Source organism: Meleagris gallopavo, chromosome 2, assembly GCF_905368555.1.
Source record: "Meleagris gallopavo chromosome 2, MGAL_WU_HG_1.1, whole genome shotgun sequence".
Lineage (NCBI taxonomy): Eukaryota > Metazoa > Chordata > Aves > Galliformes > Phasianidae > Meleagris > Meleagris gallopavo.
Window position 1 is genome coordinate 29,626,770 of NC_139405.1, and position 21,079 is coordinate 29,647,848.

The 21,079-nt window shown below is 55.4% G+C and overlaps 2 protein-coding genes across 4 annotated transcripts; both read left to right on the forward strand.

Moving 5' to 3' along the window:
• The first annotated feature begins 5,233 nt into the window (after positions 1-5,233).
• NFKBIE (NFKB inhibitor epsilon) lies at positions 5,234-13,963 on the forward strand. Its single transcript, XM_010706967.4, has 6 exons — positions 5,234-5,731; positions 11,558-11,660; positions 11,934-12,147; positions 12,248-12,336; positions 12,440-12,688; positions 12,800-13,963. Exons 1-6 carry the CDS (start codon positions 5,388-5,390, stop codon positions 12,863-12,865), a joined length of 1,065 nt encoding a protein of 354 aa, XP_010705269.2. The 5' UTR covers positions 5,234-5,387; the 3' UTR covers positions 12,866-13,963.
• Positions 13,964-14,162: 199 nt separating this feature from the next.
• SLC35B2 (solute carrier family 35 member B2) lies at positions 14,163-21,079 on the forward strand. Of its 3 annotated transcripts, XM_085219473.1 has the most exons (5): positions 14,179-14,507; positions 14,908-15,031; positions 16,903-17,096; positions 17,498-17,658; positions 18,896-21,079. In XM_085219473.1, the coding sequence occupies exons 3-5, from the start codon at positions 16,940-16,942 to the stop codon at positions 19,832-19,834; spliced, it is 1,257 nt and encodes a 418-aa protein (XP_085075599.1). In that variant the 5' UTR covers positions 14,179-14,507; positions 14,908-15,031; positions 16,903-16,939; the 3' UTR covers positions 19,835-21,079. The 3 variants fall into 3 exon arrangements, with proteins under 3 accessions (XP_085075601.1, XP_085075599.1, XP_085075600.1); XM_085219475.1 differs by lacking the exon at positions 14,908-15,031 and having other exon boundaries at positions 14,163-14,280; XM_085219474.1 differs by lacking the exon at positions 14,908-15,031 and having other exon boundaries at positions 14,367-14,507.

A 21,079-nucleotide genomic window follows, 5' to 3' on the forward strand; every position in this document is an offset into this window, starting at 1 on the left:
GGTGTCTGCAGCAGCACTGAACACTATCACATGCACACTAGCAGACATTTGCAGATCATCTGCATGCATATATGCACTGCTGCTTTATACAGTGATGGGGACTCCTGGAGGAAGTGACATCAGCTGGACCAACAGGAGTGTGTGAGGTGATTGTCCTCCAGGATCAGTTGTTCTCTGTTCACTGTTGTTCTCTCAGATGTGGGAAAGTCACCCAAAAAGGGTGGATGGAGGAAAAAAAGAGTGGTACAAGTCTGCATCTTTGTATTCAGACCGCAGTGGCTTTTGCTCTGATGAGTTTGTCCATTCACTGTTGAATCAGTGGTAAATTTTAACTCTGACATTCTGCATGTATGCTGGCAAGGAGTTCCTCAATAGCACCACGGACTGCAGGGAGCTGCTTACTATGGTTTGCCTATTTTTGATTTGTTCTCTGCTAGGATTTAAACGGGATGGTGGCTGCCACCAACCCTACGGAGCCATCCATGCAGTACATCTCTTATCAGTGGGTATTGCAACTACCAGTAATCCAGGAAGATGTTTTTTTTTTTTTGTATTGAATATCTTCTGACCCTGGCAGAACAGTTTCTGCATCTCAGAGACAACACTGCTAAGCACAGCCCCAGCTTTGCTATTTCTGAGTCGGGATGTCACCAAGAAGTTCTGTGCCCTGCTCTCAACTGAAATGTGTGAGTTCTCAGCCATCAAAAGAGGCACATGGCAGGTTTCTGTGCTCAGAAGGGAATGCAGGGGCACGGTTGCTATACGCTGCAAAGAGCACAGGGTTCCTGCAGAAATAAGGTGATATGATGTGTAGGTCCTTTCCACCCTGCTCACCTTCATGCAGGCTGGTGGCCAGCTGCATATGAAGGAGGGTGTCTGGTTGAAAGGAAGGCTAGGAGGGGTGTTACCTGCTTCCCAGGTTACTCCTTCTGTACACCCTTTCTCTCTGAAGTGAAAACACCGTGGGTTTGGGGATGCTCGAGCAGAAGGTGATGTTGGAGAGCTGTGCATTTCTGGTATAGAGACATTTCTGAGTGTTGGAAGAAGCAGGAAATCTCTCAAGAAGACATGGCAACTGAAGCAATATCCCTAGTGGGACATCGGCAGGTTCATTCTCCAGATACCCCATATCTGTCACTCTGCAGAGACATTCATATCTGTTCCAGGCAGATATAAAGCTCTGGGTCATATTGACAGTGTTCTCTATTCATTTTCCATAACGTGTCAATCCAGCAAACTTCTCACGCCTCCATCTCTGGCACTGACAGGAAATATCCTTTTCTCTTCTGGTTCAGTATGGCATCAGTTTTTACCCCGACATTAAATCTGCACTTCAATTCTGGAAAATGTTTGAAAGAGGCTTTATGTCACACCAGGCAGGCACAGATACCTCTCCTTGTTCCGGTATTTGTACCATAATGTAACAGTGGATGTGCTGCAACATTCTGTAGCACCGTATCTATATAAATACTGGTTGTAGCTCGGTTGTGTCCAACCTGTCAGGCACGGTCAAGCCTCAATCTTTTGTTCCTGAAGCAATCAGTGCATTCCTGGTGGTCTGCCTCTTCTCTCTTAAGAGAGTGTGTCACAAAGAATCCCCTCGTGCTGGCCACGGGATTTTCTGAGCTCAGAGATTGCAGCCAATTAAATTTAAACATTTCAAGGCTATTTTGTGCAGCTGTCTGAGCCTTCCAGAAAGTGTCGCTCCAATTAAATTGCTCCTTAACAGTGCAACAAAGGGAGCATGGGTGTGGGGACGTGCTTTTTGCTCCAGTTAAATGCAGCCTTTTGCTGCTGCTCTTCAGACTTACGGACAGCTCTTTGGCCATTCACCTCTTCAAGCATGGTGTTCCCAGGAGATCTCTGCCATCACTCAGATTTCCCTTGGCTACAGCTAGGCTGCTGGGAGGAGGAGAGTGTTATTTTTTACCTTTTTCACCTCTTTTTTTTTTTTTTTTTTTTTTTTTTTTTTGCAGTGGAGAGGAAACCCACTGAAGCCTGCAGGGCTCTTTGCTGCTGGCTAAACTGCTAACTGTAGGTGAGGAATCAGCTTTGAAGGTCTTTTAAAACAGCAGTTAGGTGCAGTTGTTTGAAATGTTGTGAGGTCCTGCTGTTTGTGCTCTGTGGTACCTTTCACACCTGGGAAATCTCTGACGCCTGCTCCCATCCTTCCCTTCCCAATGAGCTGCCTGAGAGCAGTTTGTTTTCTTTTCACTCAGCCCCAAGAGAGGCTGTTTCTCCATCACTGCAGTTATTTGTGAGGCTCTGCAGTGGTTTCTGGCACAGACAAGTGGCTTTCCTCTCTGCAGCAGCCCAGCAGGACCTAACATCTCCCTCAAGCAATGAGCCCACCTGGGCCGGTCCCTCTGTCCCAGCGAGTGGCAGCACTATGATTTGTGCTCAGCCCCTGCATGCTGCACGTCAGGATGCCAGCCTTCCCCTGCCTCCCAGGCCAACTCTCCCTCCTCTCTTAATCCTTTCCTGGGCTCCTTGCTTGCAGCCTTGTGGCTCGCCCAAGTCTATTCCCAGCTTACAGTGATGCAGGCACGGAGAGACACAAGCCCTAATGCAGCCTGGCAGCTCGGCGCGTTGGCTCTCCGGAGAGCAGCACTGAGCTGCATGAGTAATAGCTCTGGCAGCGCCGTGCAGCTCGCTGGGAGTGGGACAGCCACCTGCAGCAGTGCTGGGGGAGGTCTGGAATGGAGGGGAACAGGGGAGAGGTGGAGCAGGTGGGAGGGTGCAGCCGGCTGGGGTGCAGGCAGTGCACCAGCCTGCCTTTGGCAGCGGGTCTGGCTTCCACAGCTACAAAAGGAGCCCCAGGTGACAAGATTTCTCACCTCAGGCAATGTCTCACCATCCAATTATGCCTGCTTTTGATTATCTGTCCTCCAAGGCCATCTGCCACCCCCTTCCTACATCTGCCTCCTCCCCTGGGAGGGCTCTGCACCCCGCAGCAACGTGCACGCCAATGAACACGCAGTGAGGCATTCCCAGCCATCTGCATAGAGGTGAACGGAGCCCTGCTGCTGCACTCACAAATCCGACAGTGGTCCCACAGAAAGGATCCAGTTCAGAGAGAAATGCGGTTAGCACGTCTGAGTTCTTTGTTCACCCAGCCTGCAAGCTAGCTTGCTGTTCAGGGCATCTCGAGACATCCCCGGTGCTGAAAATCGCACAGCGGGGCCTGGCATCTCCCTGGCACCGCGTCTGAGCTGGGAGCCTGGCTGGGTGGCTGCCCGGCCGTGTGCGGACACTGACCTCTAGTGGGAATGGATCCCTTCTCTCTTTCATAGAATCGTGGAACCGTTTGAGTTGGAAGGGACCTTGAAAGGCCATCTCGCCCAACTCCCCTGTAAAGAACAGGGATGTGTCTACTTGCAATGGTAATGATGCTCAGTGACATAGCAGAAGGGGATTGTAGAGAGCCCAGAATCATAGAATCGCTACGGCTGGAAAAGACTTCTTAAGATCGTCTAGTCCAACCGTCCACCTACCACCAATATTTCCCCTCTAAACCACAAGTAATAGCTTTATGATGGAGCCGTAATACAGTACAGCACAGTGCCATATAAAAACTAGTAAAGGCATCTGGGGAAGTACTTTATGGATAACACAAAGCTGAAAGAGCAGGAACTCCGTGTGTGTGGGAAGAACTTTCAGAGGAGGTTCAGGTGGACTATTAGGAAAAAAACTCTTCTCCAGAAGAGTGAGAATGCAGTGGCACAGGCTGCACAGGGAGGTGGTGCAGTCACCGTCCCTGGAGGTGTTCAAGATCCGTGTGGATGTGGTACTGAGAGACATGATCAGTGGGCATGGTGGGAGTGGGTTGGTGGTTGGATGAGATGGTCTTAGAGGTCTTTTCCAACTCTAAGGATTCTGTGAGTATTTGAAGAAGGGGGAGCTAAATGGCTCTCACAGAAGATGTGTAAGAGTTTGGCCTATGACATGCAGACCTCAAGCTGATCGCTGCCCTTGTGATTTCTGTGCTGCGCTTTGGGCTGGCTGTGACAATTCAGTAACGCCCAAGACTCAAGAGAGGCCCTGCAAGTTATCAGCTGTGTGCAGCAGGGTCAGAAATGACATCTGCAGCGCTGTTGAGCTGGGATGCAGCCACCAGCAGGGTGCGAGCGAGGGTGCCATGAGTGTATGACCCAGATCCATGGGCAGAGATGGGAGGTGTGGGAGAAGCTCAGCAGTTGTCATCTTGCATCCAGGCAGAGCCAGTGACACGACTGGAGAAACCAAAACAGAACCTGAGCGTGGGAGGACAGCTGGAAGTTATTGATGCCAGCACAGACTTCCTCTGCCTGCTGCCATGCTGCCCCTGCCCTCACACCTCAAACCCTCTCTTCCCAACTGTTTGGAGACACTTTGGGGGCAGTGTGCATGCAGCAGGGCTGCAGATGCAAGACTGGCTGGGCAATGCTCAGAGAGTGATGCAAACCTGCAGCAGCTGCAGCAGGAGGGGAAATACTCAGCACGCTGAATGCAGCTCTGAGCCCAAGTGCCCAGTGCCACCCAGGTGAGCTTCCTGCAGATGTGGGAACAAGCAGGTCCTTCCCTCCTGCTGGGTGCAGCAGGAAGGTGTGCACCTTGCAGGTGAGAGAGGAAGAAGTGAAAATAAAAGCAATGAAAACAGCAAGTGAAACCTGATTTCCAAGTGTGTCACCCACATTCAGAGCTATCTAGATTGCCTTCTGTGGAAAGCCCACTGCCTGGGGTGCTGGGAGGTAACCAGATAGAGCCCACAGATCCCTGAGAGATGCGGCTGGATGGCCTTGATTTGGGACCTTTGAAGGCTATCTGGTCCAACTCGCCTGGGATGGATAGCTATGCATAGCTATGGTGCTCAGAGCCCCGTCCAGCCTGACCTTAGGTGTCTTTCAGGGACTGAGCATCCACCACCTCTCTGGGCAACCTGCTCCATTGCCTCACCACCCTTACTGTAAAACACATTTTCCTTATACCCAGTCCCAATCTCCCCTCTTTTAGATTGCAACCATTTCCCCTCGTCCCATCACGACGCGGCTGCCACTCAAAGAGCCAAACCAGGGCGGGGGGAGGCTGCGGGCCACCCTCCGTCCCGCCTGGGGGGCACGCTGAGGCTCCGGGCTGCCGATCCCGGCAAACGGGCGTCAGCCCCGCAGACTCGGGAGCAGCCCCCGGCTGAGGAAGGGCCCCACGGAGGCGGTGCGGGGCCGCTGCCCGCAGCGGGGGGAATCCCGGGAGGGCGGGGCCGGGCGCGGCTGAGTCAGTGCGGGCGGGAGGAGGAGGAGCCGCGGAGCGGCGTCGGAGTCGGCGGCCGTTCGCTGGCTTTCCGGCCATGAGCCCCCCGGCGCCGGGGCTGGGGCCGGCGCTGGCGGGCGGCGGGCGCTGAGAGCGGCGGGATGGCGCGGCCGGCGGGCGGCGAGTGCTGGGAGGGCGAGGACGGGCAGTGCGATTCCGGCATCGAGTCCCTGCGCTCCCTGCCGGGCGGGCGGGACAACCCGGCTCCCGCCGACACCCCGACCCTCACCGAGCCGCCGACCCCCGCCGGGGAAACTCCGACCGCCGCAGGAGAGAGCCCGACCCCCTGCGAGCCGCCGACCCCCTCCGAGGAGCGCCTGGACTCCAGCTACGGCTCCGGCGCCCTCCCCGAAGCGCTGCCGTCCGCCGAGCCGCCGCCACCGCCAGACGGCCCGAACCGGCGGCAGCTGGAGGCCCTCACCTACGTCTCGGAGGACGGTGACACGTAAGTGAGCGCAGCCCCTGCTTTCCTCTGCCGGCCCGCGGCTCTGGGACGCGCTGCGGGCTGGGTCCGCTCTCGGGGAACGACCTGGGAGCCGCGGGGATGCTCGGCGCCTCTGAGACAGGGAGGCCCAGCTCCTGGCAGGGCAGGGGGCTTTCCATTTACGCAGAGCGCTCCCAGGGTCAGAGGCATCCCTCCAAGGTAACACGGTTTGGCCGCTAGTAGCTGCGTTCGGCTCATCACGTCCCTCTGCCTGCATTACCTCCGCGGGGGGTTTCACCACAAACACACACGGTGTGAGCGCAGTGTGCTCACAGCTTCGCCCCAAGCCTAGGCTGGCGCTTAATGCTAAGTAATAGGGCAGGAGGAAGAGAAACCAAAGGGCACCGATACGAGCAAGCAATGATTTAATAGCAGCGGGCTGGAGAAGGAGCTGCGCGGAGGCAGAGCTACCAGCTCCCAGGACTGCTGGAGGTGGAAGCCAGCTCCGGTGTTTACTTCCTGCTAAGAAGGGAGCCTGCACGGCTGCTAATTAGCTCATTAAAGTGAGATCTTTGCTGAGGATTTGTGGCAGGTCTGGCAGCAAGCAGGGCTGGCTGCATGCAGCTCCCCCGCCCCCGGCCATGGTGTTAACAGCCAATGTGCCAGCGGGGAGCATCGGGCAGGCCTGGGGAAACAGCGCTGCAGGAAGGCAGTCGGTGGGTGCAGCTGCTTGGAGATGCGTGTGCCGTTCAAGTCTGTCTTGTAGGGCAGCTGAGCCTGCTGCTCGCCTGACTTGCTTGGCCAGAGCCTAATGCAAACAGCTCATTAACTTGGGAAACATCAATTGGCGGTGCCTTGGCATCTCCTGCCTGGAGTTACTCTCTCAGAGCTCTTCCAGTGGCTGCAGCCGCTCTCCTGTTTTCTCTCAGCTACGATGCAGTTCAGAACAGGAAATCTGCACAGAGTGAGGCAGGAGCCTGCTGCACACTGGGGCTGGGGGTGTTGGCAAAGGGCCTCCTGAGCCTGCTCCCGGTGCTGGGAAGGAAATGTATTCTTGAGGTCACTGCGGCTGGGCTGTGGACTTCTGCCTTTTCTATTCCTGTCTCTCCTCCTGACTCCGTGTCGGAGGTGGGCAGCGTTTATATTTAGCAGTGCTGAGCATCCAGCGCTCTGCTCAATGCAAATGGGGACTGCCTGTGCTGGTAGGTCCTTGCAGAGTGCTGCTGGGGTGTAGGGGGACCCCCAAAAGGCAGAGGGGCTGCTGGCGTAGGAAGGAAGTTGCCTAATGGGGAGGCGTGGGGTGCTGGCCGCTGAGATGCGTGGGTGCCTCGACACAAGCCTTCCAAGAATCATTTGTAAAAGCCTCAACCCTCCCTCCCCCCACCCCCCCAGCCCCCTCTGCAGTCCTTCCCCTGCTGTCCTGGGGAAGTTGGGGCTGTAGCAGTGGGGCATGTGGCTCCCAAAGCTGCCATGGCAGGCATGGGCATGGCCCTGCACTTAGTGTAGCATCCCACTTGTTCCAATTCAGGCATAGAGATCCAGCCTGGGAGGCTTCTGCACTCCCAGGTGGTCTCCTCCAAGCATCCGTCTCTTCCTTTCAACCCAGCTCCTGTTCTGCTAGATGGGATTCCAATGGGACCGCTCTGCGTGGAAGCCGAGAGAGGGGCTTTCCAGTTGCAGAGATGGTGAGCTCCGTGCAGGCGGCTCCGGCATTGTGCTCTGGCTTCCAAACAAGCGCAGCCTTTGTCAGAAGCCGACAAGGAAACCCCCTCTTTCCCAGCCTTGCCAGGCAGATGTGTAAGCCCGATGTCCTGGGAAAGGAGTGGGCGTAGGACCAGCTTCTGTGAGGTGCGATGGGGAGGTATAGAAAATCTCCTCACTTGCTTGTGTTTTATGGAAGCCCCTGCTAGCTTGGAGAGACGGAGCTGGAGTTGCTCAGGGAAGGAGAGATGTGGAGGAAGCCCAACTTCCTCCTTCTACCGGCGATGAGTGCTGCCCCATCTGCTGATAAGAAATCATGTGCCAGTGAGTTGTGGGCCGAGGTGCGTTTGCAAGGGCTGGGGGACTGTTCATGGGTAAATGTGGGTTGCCACTGGTGGTGATGCTCTGGGCTTTGCGTGACTGCGGAGCAGAAGGGCCTTCCCACCCAGCTCCTGCCTGCGTGAGCAGCGGTTGGGTGTGAGGCTGTCCTGCAGGGCTAGGAGCTGCTTTTAGGCACTCAGTAATATGTGGCCATCTTAACTCCCTCATCTCACGTGGCTCTTCTCTAGAGATTCCTGCCTGTATCTGGGGAACCCTGCTTCTCAAGATAATGCCAGTAAAATGTTTTTCCCTGTTCTATGGCTTCAGTCTGGGCTCAGGGAAGTGTTTTCAGACTTTCTGCATGCTTAGGTTTACCCCAGAGCTGGCAAGAGATGCAGAGAACTTCAGGATGTAGGAAGAGGAAAAAGGGTTGGAAATTTCCACGTGCTGGGCTGCAGAAGGCAGTACAGGGACAGGGAGGTCTTTCAGTCCTTGCTTGGTTGCCACCTGGGAGGCATGAGCTCAGCTGGATTAATGAAGGAAGCTTTGATTTCTGCCAGTTCTGGGTTCTCTGAGTGGTTTTGCATTCAGTGTGGATAAGAGAGGAGGCAGATGTGACAGTGAAGGATGGTGTCTGAGCCAGGTGCTGTATGGGGTGGCCCTGCACCCCAGGGATGGGAATCCCCCCAGTGAGTGGGTGGTGGAGCTGAGCCCCAGGGCTGGTGCTTCATTTAGAGAGCAGCCCGTGGCAGTGCACAGTGTGTGCTAGACTGTAAGATGGCTCTGTACAGGCTCTGGCAAGGTCTAGCCACTGTCCACAAGCAAGAGGCTGTTTTGATGGGAGGCTGCCTCTGTGTGTGTGGAAACTAGGAGAATTGACTTGCCTCCTGATGAGCAAAACAGCATTGCCATGGTCAGTGGGCCTTTTGGGGTTTGAAATTGTTTCCATACTCCTGGGACAGGCTGTCTTGCTTCTGGCTCAACCCCTCCCTGCAAGGATGCTGTACAGAGCAGAACCCCATTCTGCATGCAGAGAGGCTGAGCTCACCTGATGTCAGCACAGGGCAGAACCACCTCTGCATGCGAGGAGGTATGGAGCTGTACAGCAATGGGCTGCAGTGTGGGACAGTGCCACACCGCTTGACAGAGATTGGGGCTGGTGTGTGAGGAAGCGGTTAGCAGTGCAGGTTGAAAGGCCGGAGCAGGGCAGCAGCGTAAGTGTGGAATTCCCCTTCTCTTTTCCTCCCTGCTCACGCTCCTCTGTGTTGCTGCTGATGCCATTTCCTCCTGGTAACAAGCTTCTCCTGTGCAAATTATGCGCACAATTTCCTCCTCCTCTGCTCAGACAAAACAAGGAGCCAGGAGCCAAGCATTCCTGTTGAGCTTATCTGGAGAGGGATCAGACTGTGTTGGGGTGAATTCCATTGAATGCCTGGTCCCTTGTTCTGGATATGTCGAGGATGAGATGTTGATGGAGAGGCTGCTCTGAGGACAAGCTGTTGTCCTCCGTGGATGGAAGGATCTGCACGGTCAGCCCCTGTTCTAGAGAAATAGCAAAGGTTATTCAGAGGACTGGTGGAACTCTGCTTGTGTCAAAGCTGGGTGTCACCGTACCCTGTCCCCGTGTGTCTGCTTGCAGCATCCTCAGGCCGGGACACTTTAACCCTGGCAGCACCTGGGCACCTCTCCTTCCCCGTGCCCAGGGTGGTGGCTTGCTGTGTGCCATCCCAGATAGGATAGCTTTTGGCTGTGGCCTGAAAAAAACAGCAGTCTGCACGAAGCCTGGACGTGGGGTCTCCTGGGCAGATTTCCCAGCTTAGCAGGAGATGCTTCCTGGTTGCACAGCTCTCCGTGAACAAGGGTACTACTCAAGTACTCCCAGGGGGCTCATCAAGCCCCAGTGGCTGCTGCACCATTCCCCAGCAGCTCGCCGCCTCTGCAGCCATTTCAGGAAGCTAAGGCCTGGCAATGAGGAAAGAGGGGAGCAAATGCAGAAATGAAAGCAGGGGAGGAGGCTGTGCCTGGGTGGAGAAGGAAGACGGGTGGGAGGAAAAAAGCAATCTTTTGAAGCAGCTTCGAGGGAAAGCCTGGGATCTGACTGGTGGGAAGGGGCTTGGTTGTGCAATTCCTGCAGCGTGGATATCCAAACATGCTGTGCTGCAAAGCTCCCAGCCCAGGACGAGGGAAATGCCGGCAGAGGGCTGGGCTTTTCATGTACCCCTGTGACTGTCACACCTGTCCCCATGCTTTACGTGGCATTCCAGGGTACCCTCCCCAGTTCACCCTTGCCGGGCGCAGCTCTCTCCCCTGGGAGCCAAGTTTGGCTCTGGAAAGTGAAAGCGGCAGAGGTTTAAAGTTCAACCCGAATTGCTTCGGAAAGTCCCCGGGCTGCACGCGCTTATCTGCGCCATACCTGAGAGCAGCACATCCTGCCATCTCCTCGGCACGTGGGAGCGGGCGTGGAGAGGCAGGGACTGTCCCTGGCAGCAGGCAAAGGCCACCTCGAAGTGCAGCCTTGGCCTGCTGCAAATCTATTGGGACGTCTCCCTGCCCACTGCCGGGCCTTAGAGCCATGGGAAGCAGCTGAAGGCAGTGGAGCACATGCTACTGTTGTATTTCTGCATCTGGTTTTGATGTATCCCCTGCCCTGCTCTAGAGCGTCAGCGGTGCGGAGCACCCAGCAGCCTCATAGATGCAAAATGTGGGTGGCTCTGCTTCCAGTGGGGAATTCCCTGCAGCAGCATGACCCAGGGCTTCCCCAAGGACACAGCTTTTCCACAGGCAGCAGGGCAAAGGGGAACTTGCTTGTTTCACTACTGAAAATGGGGCTCAGCTGTGGGTGCCTGGGGTGTCAAGTACTGGCTTGATTCATGGAGGAGGCAGCTTTGCTGTGCAGCCTTCCTGCAGCCCCTCCTGCCTCCGTCTAGCCTTTGAGGGATGTCCTGCTCCTTTACCCTGTGCCCATGCGGGGTGCAGCAGGTTGGTAGTGCTGGGCTGGAAATTCCCCTCGGGCCCACTGCTGCTGCTCTCACTTCTGTTCTGACTGCTCAGAGACAGCAAGGACCGGTGCAAAACCGGCACAAGTATTGCAGCAGGGGAAGGGCAAGGGATAGGTGGGCTGAGAATGAAATCTACCCTGCGGCTGGGGCAGTCTGAGCATTCAGCAGTGGTGAGTACCAGGGTACCCAGCTCTTTAGAGCACTCTGGTATCCCTCTGCATGCCAGTCCTGCCACAGCGGCACCAAAAGGGAAGGATGTGGAAGGGAAAGAGGAAATCAGTGGGGGCTGGAGGAGAGGCTGGCACAAGGGCTGTGCCATGCAGGTGATCTTGCACTGGTGCCCGGCTCCTGGCCAGTTCTGGCTGCCTGCCTTGGCACAGGAGAAAGCAGAAGTGTCATCGTGTGGAGCCAGCAGTGGGGAACTGGAATTCCCCTGGCAGCTGCTGGAGTTCAAACCTCCTGCTCAGTGGCCAGACCTGGCCCTTGGGCTTTGCAAAATGCTTCCCAGGCTCTGCCATCCTCCCCAAGATGGAGGATGGGTGCAAACCCCCAGCATTCAGTGTGGCCCAGGGAGGAGAGGTGGGTCACATCCCCTGTGGTCAGCCCAAGGGTCTGCCCTGGGGACCTTAGGCTGTGCTTCTGTCCCACCCTGCAGCTGAGCTGCCTTGGGGAGAGGGCAGGGTTGGAAGCTGCAAACTGGTGGGAAGACAGGTGGCTGGGGGAGATAGGAAGATTATTTCAGCTACAGCAGTGGAGGATCTCTGCCCATGAACGTATCATTTGAGACTGATTTTCTCCTTCTTTTCCACCCCTGTTCCCTGTGCAGGTTGGTTCATCTGGCAATTATTCACTGTGTACCAGATGTGGCACTCTGCTGCATTGCTCAGCTTCCCAGAGAGCTGCTGGAGATCCAGAATGACCTTTTCCAGGTATGATGCGAGTGAGATGGACAGAAGGCAGGAGACAGGCAGGCCCACTCCATCAGCCTTTTCCCTAGGGAAGCCTACCTGCTTGCTGCAGGGCATGATGAGGATGTGTGAGCAGTCCCTTTCCAAAGAGAGGGAAGGCAACACCTTGGGAGGGAGGAGAGCAGCTCTCGGCACCAGGGGTGGAGGAGTGCCCAGCCCATGCCACCAGGCTGCTTTCTGGGGGCTGGCACTGCATGGCAGCCCTGCTTCCTAATTTCTGCTTCCCTCCTCCAGACTCCACTGCACCTGGCTGTCTATCTGGAGCAGCCCAGTATAGTCCAAGCACTAATCCACAAAGGAGTCAACCCTGGGCTGCAGGACCGCAATGGCAACACCCCGTTGCACCTGGCCTGTGAGCAGCAGCGCCTGCGTTGTGCCCAGCAGCTGCTGCAGGGCACAGCTGAGCCCCCCGGGCACCTCCAGGACCTGCAGCTCCAGAACTGGCAAGGTGGGACCCAGGGACAAGTCCAGAGATTGTGCTGTAAATCCAGGAGCTTGGTGGGGGACTGGCACTGACGCTGGCTGTCTCTCCTGTCTCTTCTCCCCAGGTCTGGCCTGCCTACACATCAGCACCTTGAAGGGGAACATCCAGATGATGTCCCTGCTGCTGCAGAGCGGTGCCAACATTGATGTTCAGGTAAGGCTGGAAAGGGCTGCTGCAGGGCTGCATCTCTCCACCCTACCCATGGGGTGTGTGTGCTGCAGGGGGGACCTCACACTCACGTCCTTGTCACCCACAGGAGGGCACGAGCGGGAAGACCCCGCTGCACATGGCAGTAGAGTGCCACAACCGGAGTGCTGTCCAGTTCCTGCTGCACAATGGGGCCTACGTGGATGCCCAGATGTACAATGGCTGCACCCCGCTCCACCTGGCCGTGGGTCGCAAGGATGCTGCCATCGCTGCCATCCTCTCGCACTCTGGGGCAGACACCCTACTGAGGAACATGGAAAACGAGACGGCCCAGGACCTGGCTGATGGCAACGATGATGTGAGTGAGGCCAGTGGGGATGCCGAGCGTTTTGTCGGCATATTGGGGCTGCAGGGTGGTGGCACAGACACAACAGAGATGCTCACAGACCCACACCCTTGGCTTTTACAGCTCCTCGCCTTGCTGCCCTTTGATGACCTGAAGATCTCAGGGAAGCCCGTCGTGTGCTCTGAGTGAGCAGTGGACACGTAGGCCCACAGACGGCCTCCTCGCCCTGTGCTGTCACCACTGAAGCCTGCAGTGGGAGTGGAACTATGTGTTATCCCTGCCCGGAGAAGAGTTTTCTGGGCCTCAGGCTGCCTTTCTGGACAGAAGGAGGTGGCACTATGAGCACTACACAGGGGAGGCTGTATTTTCAGATTTGTGCCCAGTGGGGTCTGTGTGACAGATCAGCAGGACTGAATTCCCCTCCCTTCAGGGACCTGAACTGCAGGGGCTGCAGGCTGTCGCTGACTGGGTATGGAGTAGGAGAGGACTCTTCATCACAGAGCATAGGGACAGAGCATCATCTGGCACCCCAGCCAGCATCAGAACAAGTGTGGGTGAGCAGCTAGTGCTCACTGTAATAAACATTTGTTCTGGCTGCAGGTGCTCCAGCTCTCGTGTCACCCAACCTACTCCACTCTCTCAAGGTGCCCTCTTTTCCAACAAGTATGGGAAGATCCTGACCCAGCTTGTGGCATGGCAGGTTGATTAGAAAGCATAGGGTCTTCCCTGGGTTCTACAGGCTGAAGTGATGGCTGGGCTATCTCCACATCCTTTAGTTCCTCACCTCCTGTTCCTGCCTCTCTCCTGTGTGAGCAGCACGTGATGCAGTGTACTGGGGAACCGGCCCATGGAGGTGCTGTGTGAACAGACACTCATGGTGCTGACCCCACCCCAGCCAGGGAAATTCCCCACTTGCTGCCATGGAGCAGCTGCTGTTGTGTGGGGCAAATCCCTGATGGCGCAATCACCCGAGATGCTGCAGAGCTGCTCGCAGCTTTCTTCCTCCCTTCTTGCAAAGGCAGATGTGAGGGAATGCTGCCAGGAACGCAGCACTTGCTCCTCTGGTCTCCCCAGCAGCTCTCGGGCTGCCATTGAGTTATATTCTACCCACTACCTCAGCAGCACCTGACAGGGCCAGGAGCCCTGTGGCTGGGGGGAGCAATGCGTTACAGTGCTGTGGTGGTGCCAGGCCTGAAGGAGCAGGAGGAGAAAGGCAGAAGCAAGTGATCTACGTGTTTTGTTTTTTTTTTCCCCATAATAAAAGTGTGTTTGTTTGTTTTTTATTAATCAGTGTCGTAAACCTTTACTGCGAGGCTGCATACAGCCCTGCAGCGCAGCAAGGCCCTGACGCGGAGCCGCGGTTGCCCCGCTTGCCCCGGTTGTCCTTTCCTCCCGCCTTCCGGCATAACGAGGCTGGCCCCGGTGCGCCGTGAGCGCAGCCACGGCTACGCGTGGCTCCGCACCGCCCCGCACGGCCCCTCCGCGCCGCCAGGGGGCGCTGTGGGGGAGGCGACGCTGCGGGCCGCCAGGCGGGAGTTCCGCCGCCGCCGGCAGCGGGCTGAAGGGAGCCGGCCGGGAGAGGGCCGGGCCGGAGCGGGCCGCAGGTGGGTGCTGGGACCGGAGTCGGAGCGGGCGGCGCGGCGCCTGCGGATAGGGCCGCCGGGAAGGGACCGGCCCCATATCTCCGGGAGCTTCCTTTCCCTTCTCGCCGTTCCCGGCGGCGGTCCCCGGTCCCGGGCGAAGAGCCGTGCGGTTTGGGGACGTGAGGCGGCCCTCCGGCGGGGTGCCCGGGGCCAAGCCGCAGGGGAAAAGCCGCGTGAGCGAGTGACAGGTAGGTGGGTACGGCGGTTGGGCTGGGTGATTTGAGAAGTCTTTTCCAACCTTAACACGATGGTGTGGTTCCGCGCAGGGAGATCCTGCTCGGAGCCGGGCCTGGCTCTCTGCGCTCGAGGCTTCCCGTTAGGCGGAGCGGTGCTGCAGATGCGCCGGGCTGCGGCCGGGCAGCGCTTCGGCCCCACGTCTGAGCCCCGAGGCTGAGTCAGGAGCCCGAGGCGTGGGGCTGGAGCCGGGACCTGGCCCGGCTCCGCGGCGGTGCAGCCGAGGGCGGCCCCCTGTGAGCGGGGGAACTGCAGCCGAGCGGCGGTCCCGCTCTGAGGCGCCTTTCACAGCTCGGCCTGCCGCCCGCACGGCCCCCTCCCACCTGTAACACTGGCGGCCCTGTTCCCTCCTAGTCTCGGCGGGGAGAGCGGAGCCGGCGGCCCTGAATCTGCGTCTGGGAACTGCTGGTGTGCACATAGAGAGCCATTGTCCCGCTGTATCCTCCTATGGGAGAGTGGAGCTGCTCCAGTGCTGGGGGTGAGGGGGAACAGTCCTGAATAGGGGTGGCTGGCTTTTGGTCTCTGTCAAGTTGATGGGACACATGGCTGTGAATGTAGCAACCGACTTTGTAGTTTGTATCAGACTTAAGCAAAAGCAAAAAGCTTTTCTGTGCCCTCTCCTTGGCAAGAGAGCTGCTGCGATCAGCCAGGATTACCTCATGCAAACCTGGAGCACGTGGGCAGCATTCAGCCCCCAGTGCTACTGCTGAGCTCTTTTCCTTACATCCTCCAGCACCCGTGCAGCCTGCAGAGCAGCCTGCAGTGCCTCTCAGCAGGAGAGAGGTCTGAAAGAGAGGAGGATAGAGGCAGAGGTGTCAGACTTTCTGTTTTTTTAATGAAGAGAGAGCAGAGGAATAGGAAGCAGGCACAAAAACCTGCTCCCAGCTGTTTGACTTCTACCCAGGATGGGAATTTTTGGGTCCTGTAAGTCACAGGAGGGTGAAGCTCAGCCTTGGCTTATGTCAAATTGTTGGACTCTGAGGCCTGTCTGCAGCAACTGAAGTTTAGAAAAGCCCCTGAGCCTTTTCCCAGGGCACAGGAGGACAGTGGGAAGGGAGAGCTTGTTGCTCATAAAATGGCAGGGGACTTTTTTGCCTTTACAACCCTAGCTTTGTTAGTACAAGATTCTGCGATTCATGAATACTGGAGACCACAGCTGTGGTCTCTGACACTGAGGGAAGGTACACAGGGCCTAAATTCCTATGAATCACTCATTTTTTGCAGGAGGAGCTAGCATCTTCTCTGGCCCTTTTCATCACAGAAACCCAGAGCTTCATCTGGTGCATGTTTATGTACCCAGCCTTACAGCACCATCACTGGCCCCTGTGAGACGTTTTCTGCAGGGGAGACTGAGGCAAGAATGGAGCATGGATCAAAGATACTTCCTCCCCTGCTGCAGAGAGCTGCTTTGACCTTGGAGCAGGCTGCTGCAGGAGAGGAGGATGCCAGTGTCCTTGGGTGCAGAAGTCTATGCCAACTTCCTCCTTGTTGTGTATCTGCTGCTCTTGTTCTTCGTGTGGTCCGCTAGCCTGGGTTTGCTTGTGTAATGAAGGGGACAGTGGGAAGAAGTACAGGTGCATTACAGCTGTCATAAAGCTGATCAGATCATCCCTCAGGAGTAATGCTGAAGAACTTCAGATGCCTTTGCAGATATCACTGGTAAAAACCCAACCAGCCAGCTGATAAGAAGGTTCCTTCCCAACCTTGCTCTCTGGCTGTGCCTTGTCAAGTGGGTGAGCCCTGGTAATTTCCTCAGAGCTGCAGGGAATGCCCTGGAGCGCTGCCCCAGCAGGGAGATGGGCAAGCCTGGCAGCCACATGCCCCCCTGGCTCTCCTCTGTTCACCCGGTGTAGTTGGAGGGGAAGTGCTTTTTCTGAAAGAAAGGCTGCTCTGGCTGCAGGCTTGTAACATGAGCTGCTAGGTCGGAGTCTCTTTCCATTTGATGACCTTTTATTTTTTTCCACTCAGAAGAAAGAAATCTGCATTTAGCTGTGCTAAAGTTTAACCTGAAGAGGTGAGGTGCAAGGTGCTCCTTGCATTTGGAACAAAGGCGTTGTCAAAACCAGCCCTTTACAACAGCATTCAAACATCCTCTCCAATCCTGGAAGCCCAAGCTTTTAAGTCCGTGTGTTCCTAAGCCAGAGCAAACACTGTTAACAGATGCAAATATAAACTCCAGAGGACCTTTCCTGCTCTGTATTCTGTGATAACTGCTGTCATTGCTGGGGTGGGATCTGGGTGCTGCCTGCTGGTCAGGAGCAATTTGGGAGGTGGGTGGTGCAGGTAGGGTAGGGGAGCAGGCAGGCTGTGTGCTGGTTGCCTACCGTCTGCCTCTTTGTCTCTCTGCAGATTTTGTGTTCCCCTCGTACTGGCTGCTCTACCCATCATGGCTACTGGTGAAGAAATGCCCCCTGCCTTGCAGGACTCCTGGGGGGACTTCTGGCTCTTCCGTTTCTTTATTAATGCTGCTGGCTACGCAAGTATTGTAATACCAGGATTCCTCCTCATCCAGTACTTCAAGAGAAGGAATTACCTGGAGACAGGTAAGGGCAGGCAACAGCTTTCCTCCAATATCTGCCTCAGTGCTGACAAATGGTTCTCTTGCTGTGCTTTGTTGGACCAGCGCTGAGCTGGGCATAAACCTCCATCCCTAGGAGCTATCCTGAAACAAATCTCTCCCAGACTCCCATACCAGTAGATATGGAAGTTTGTTCTGAACAATTCGGAGTCTGCCTGAGTCAGCCCAATCCATGGCTGCATAACTAATACGAGAATTTGTCTGCTAAAGGCTCCAGTCTCCATCTGGTAATGCATGTAGTGTAATGAACTGACTGTTAGTCACAGAGAAGGTTAGTAAGGAAGGAGCCTACACCTCTCAAGCTGGTGTGGCTTGTGGTACCCAGGCTGTGGTTAATTCTGTGTCTGCGTTCTCTTATCCCTTCAGGCCGAGGCATTTGCTTTCCTGTCATCAAATCATGTGTGTTTGGCTCTGAGGTGAAGACTGTACATACAGAGGATGGCTCCCTGCCACCCCGAGTAGAGCCTACAGAGTCCTCTACAGCCCGACAGATCTTGAAGCTGCTCTTCTGTGCTGCTGGTCTACAGGTAGGGGCCCTACGCATGTGTGCATGGCCGTCCCACTCAGGGTGGAGGGACTGGAAAATGAGTTTGTACTGCCAGTTCCTTGAAGATGCAGTGCTTTACTTGATAGGGCAGGGTTGGAGGCTGGGACACTGCCCCTCCATCAGGATAATCCACCAGGGTTGCTGTAACCTTTGAGGGACCATTCTGGTGTCATCTGGATTGTCACCTCTCTCATCTATCCAAATGCAGTCCCCTGCAGCCACGGACAGGGAGAATTCTGTGATTGAGACAGATTGTCAGGGCTGCTCTTGTTCCAGCTCCCATCAGAGGAGCAGGTAGTTAACACACAGACTCTCTTCTGGGTCACTTTCTGGAGCTGAAGGGTTCTGCCCTTGATAGATTGATCTGGATACCAAGGAAGTACTGAATTCAGCTACAAAAATAGAGGATCTTTTAATTTTAGTTTCCTTGAGTCTCAGCTACAATCTAATCATCATTAGGAAAGACAGCTTTTTGGTTCTTTGAGGACTAAAATTAATTATTATATGAAACTCACAAATCTTGCAGCCAATAGAAGACGCTCACACTCTGGCCAACTGTCCCAGCACATTCAAACTTTCAGACACCACCATTTCATCTCTCTGCCTTAGTTACTTGGAAAAGAAAAGTCCATGTTATTTTTGTCAAAGGCTCAGTGCTGTAGCACCAGGGCTGCGTAAGTAGTGGAGGTGACAGCCAGAGCAGTGATTATCCCTGGAGAACAATTTTGTCTGCTAGAAACTAGAATTGATTTGGGTGGTAAAACTTGGTCTGTAGAGCTGGAAGTGAGAACCAACAGAGAGGCCATTGGGAAAGCTGCCAGGACCTGCTGCAGGGAGCTGGCACCAAAGCCAGAGCTATACATCAGTAATGTTCTCTGATCCTGTCCATCTGGTTCAACAGGCAGTTTAAAACAAGTGTTTTCTCTATACTGAGGTGTTGCTTTGTGGGCTTCTCTTTCCTTGTAGAGGCTGTACTTGAGCAGGGCTGATTTTGTTTGGCTCTAGTTGTTCCTAAATGTAACCACAAGGTACGGTGGGCTCCTGCAGGTTGGTTGCAACAGAAGCAGTCCCATCTCCTGGTGTGTCAGGAAAGCACTGCTATGAAGAGGATGAGGCAATGACAGGGCAGACAAGGATCTCCTGGGGTCTATTCTTCCAATGGTTGCTTGTAGCTCTTGGTGTGGATCCTAATTCCCTGTGCTCCCCCTGCTTTGCAGGCCTCCTACCTCACCTGGGGTGTTCTCCAGGAGCGTGTGATGACAAGAACATACGGTGCTACTGAGACGGACCCTGGGGAGAAGTTCAAGGACTCCCAGTTCCTAGTGTTTATGAACCGCATCCTGGCCTTCACCGTGGCTGGTCTGTACTGCGCCTTGACCAAGCAGCCGCGCCATGGGGCTGCTATGTACAAGTACTCCTTCGCCTCCCTCTCCAACATCCTCAGCAGCTGGTGCCAGTACGAGGCACTCAAATACATCAGCTTCCCCACTCAAGTGCTGGCCAAGGCTTCCAAAGTGATCCCTGTAATGATGATGGGTAAACTGGTGTCACACAAGAGTTACGAGTACTGGGAGTACCTGACAGCTGCCCTCATCTCTGTGGGGGTCAGCATGTTCCTGCTCTCCAGTGCTCCCAACAGACACGTGTCCACTGTCACCACTTTCTCTGGTGTAGTCCTCCTGGCTGGCTACATCGTCTTCGACAGCTTCACATCCAACTGGCAGGATGCCCTCTTCACCTACAAGATGTCTCCTGTACAGATGATGTTCGGTGTCAATGTCTTCTCCTGCCTTTTCACAGTGGGCTCGCTCTTGGAGCAGGGTGCTTTGCTAGAATCAGTACACTTCATGGCTCGTCACTCAGAGTTCATGGCCCACGCAGTGCTGCTGTCAGTGTGCTCTGCCTGCGGCCAGCTCTTCATCTTCTACACCATCAACCAGTTTGGGGCAGCCGTCTTCACTATCATCATGACTCTCCGCCAGGCCTTTGCCATTCTCCTCTCCTGCCTCATTTACGGGCACACTGTCACTGTTGTGGGTGGGCTGGGCGTAGCTGTCGTTTTTATGGCACTCTTCCTCCGCGTCTATGCCCGCAGCCGCATGAAGAAGCGCAGCAAGAAACTACCGCCAGGGGAGACCCCTGTCCAAAAGGTCTAAGGAGCTGAGGCCAGGGTCTCTGAGCGGTGCCTGCTGTCCTGCCTCTGCTGGGGGGCGCTTGCTTGATCTGTCAGAACCCACTGAGGAGCCAGGTGGGGTATCGTTAGGCTGGACGAGTGACTCACTTTTCCACCTGCTTTTCCTGGGGAAGGGGCTGCAACAAGCCCAGGGAATGCTCTGGGCTGCCACAGCTCCAAACCTTCCTATTTGCCTTAATAGGTCAGAGACTTCCAGCCAAGACACAGACCTAGGGGCCTGCGGCTGCAGGGGCAAACCAGCGTGGGGCTGCTGGTGCTCCTGCCCCCCTGTGTCATGGTTTCTCTCTAAGGCCATTGATTGAACAAGAGAGCTCTTTTCTGTGGCAACATCTTGCCTCCAGCTTACGCACCTCCATGTCTGTTGCTACTACAGAGCTCAGCAGGAGGAGGGGGCAGGAAAAACACTAGCTCTGTCTTTGAAATGCCTCTGTATGAGGCAAAGTTCTGAACTGAGCCTGGGGGAAGTAGGACAGAAACTCCCAGTCAGTCACTCCAGCCTCAGGCTTTCTTCCCAGGAGGTGCTCCAGGTAGGACAGGCACCGCTCAGAGAGGACCTGTCTGACCGCAGGCCTGGGATCTGCTCTGGGAGGGCATGCTGGAATCCCAGTTTGGTTTGTCAGTCCCTCACCCCAGCTCTAAGTCAATTTTCTTTGCTCTTCCTAGACCAGGCTGATTTTTATGCAGAGACAGAGGCTGGCTGATGCATTTCCCAAGGCTTGCTGAGTTATTCTAGGTTGCTTTTCATTTACATCCGCTACTATTACAGGTCAAAGGCTACAGTGCCCAGAATCCCCAGCATCACCTCAGGGTGCCACAGTTTCTGGACTCCGTAGCTGCCATTCAGAGAAGCACAAACACCCACTTTTTTTTTTTTTCCCTGCCAACTGGAAGTATCAGCCCCACCTTTCTTGGGGCCTAATCAGAGCCCCACAGTGCCTGGAGGTCTGCAGGAGGGGACAGAGCCCTCTGTCATGGCTCATCCCCTCTCCACAGGCAGCAGAGGATGGAGGAGCAGGTGCCTGCCCCCAAGCAACAGGGGATGTGGCAGTTGGAGGCTGCTCCCACTGCTCTTCCCCAAGCCTGGGTTGTACCCATTAACCCTTTTCTCCCCATCATAGCCTGACTGACAAGTCAGCAGTTTTGGTACTTTTGAAAAGCAACTTTTTTCTTTTTATTTTATTAAATTAAAAATATGCTGCATATAGTA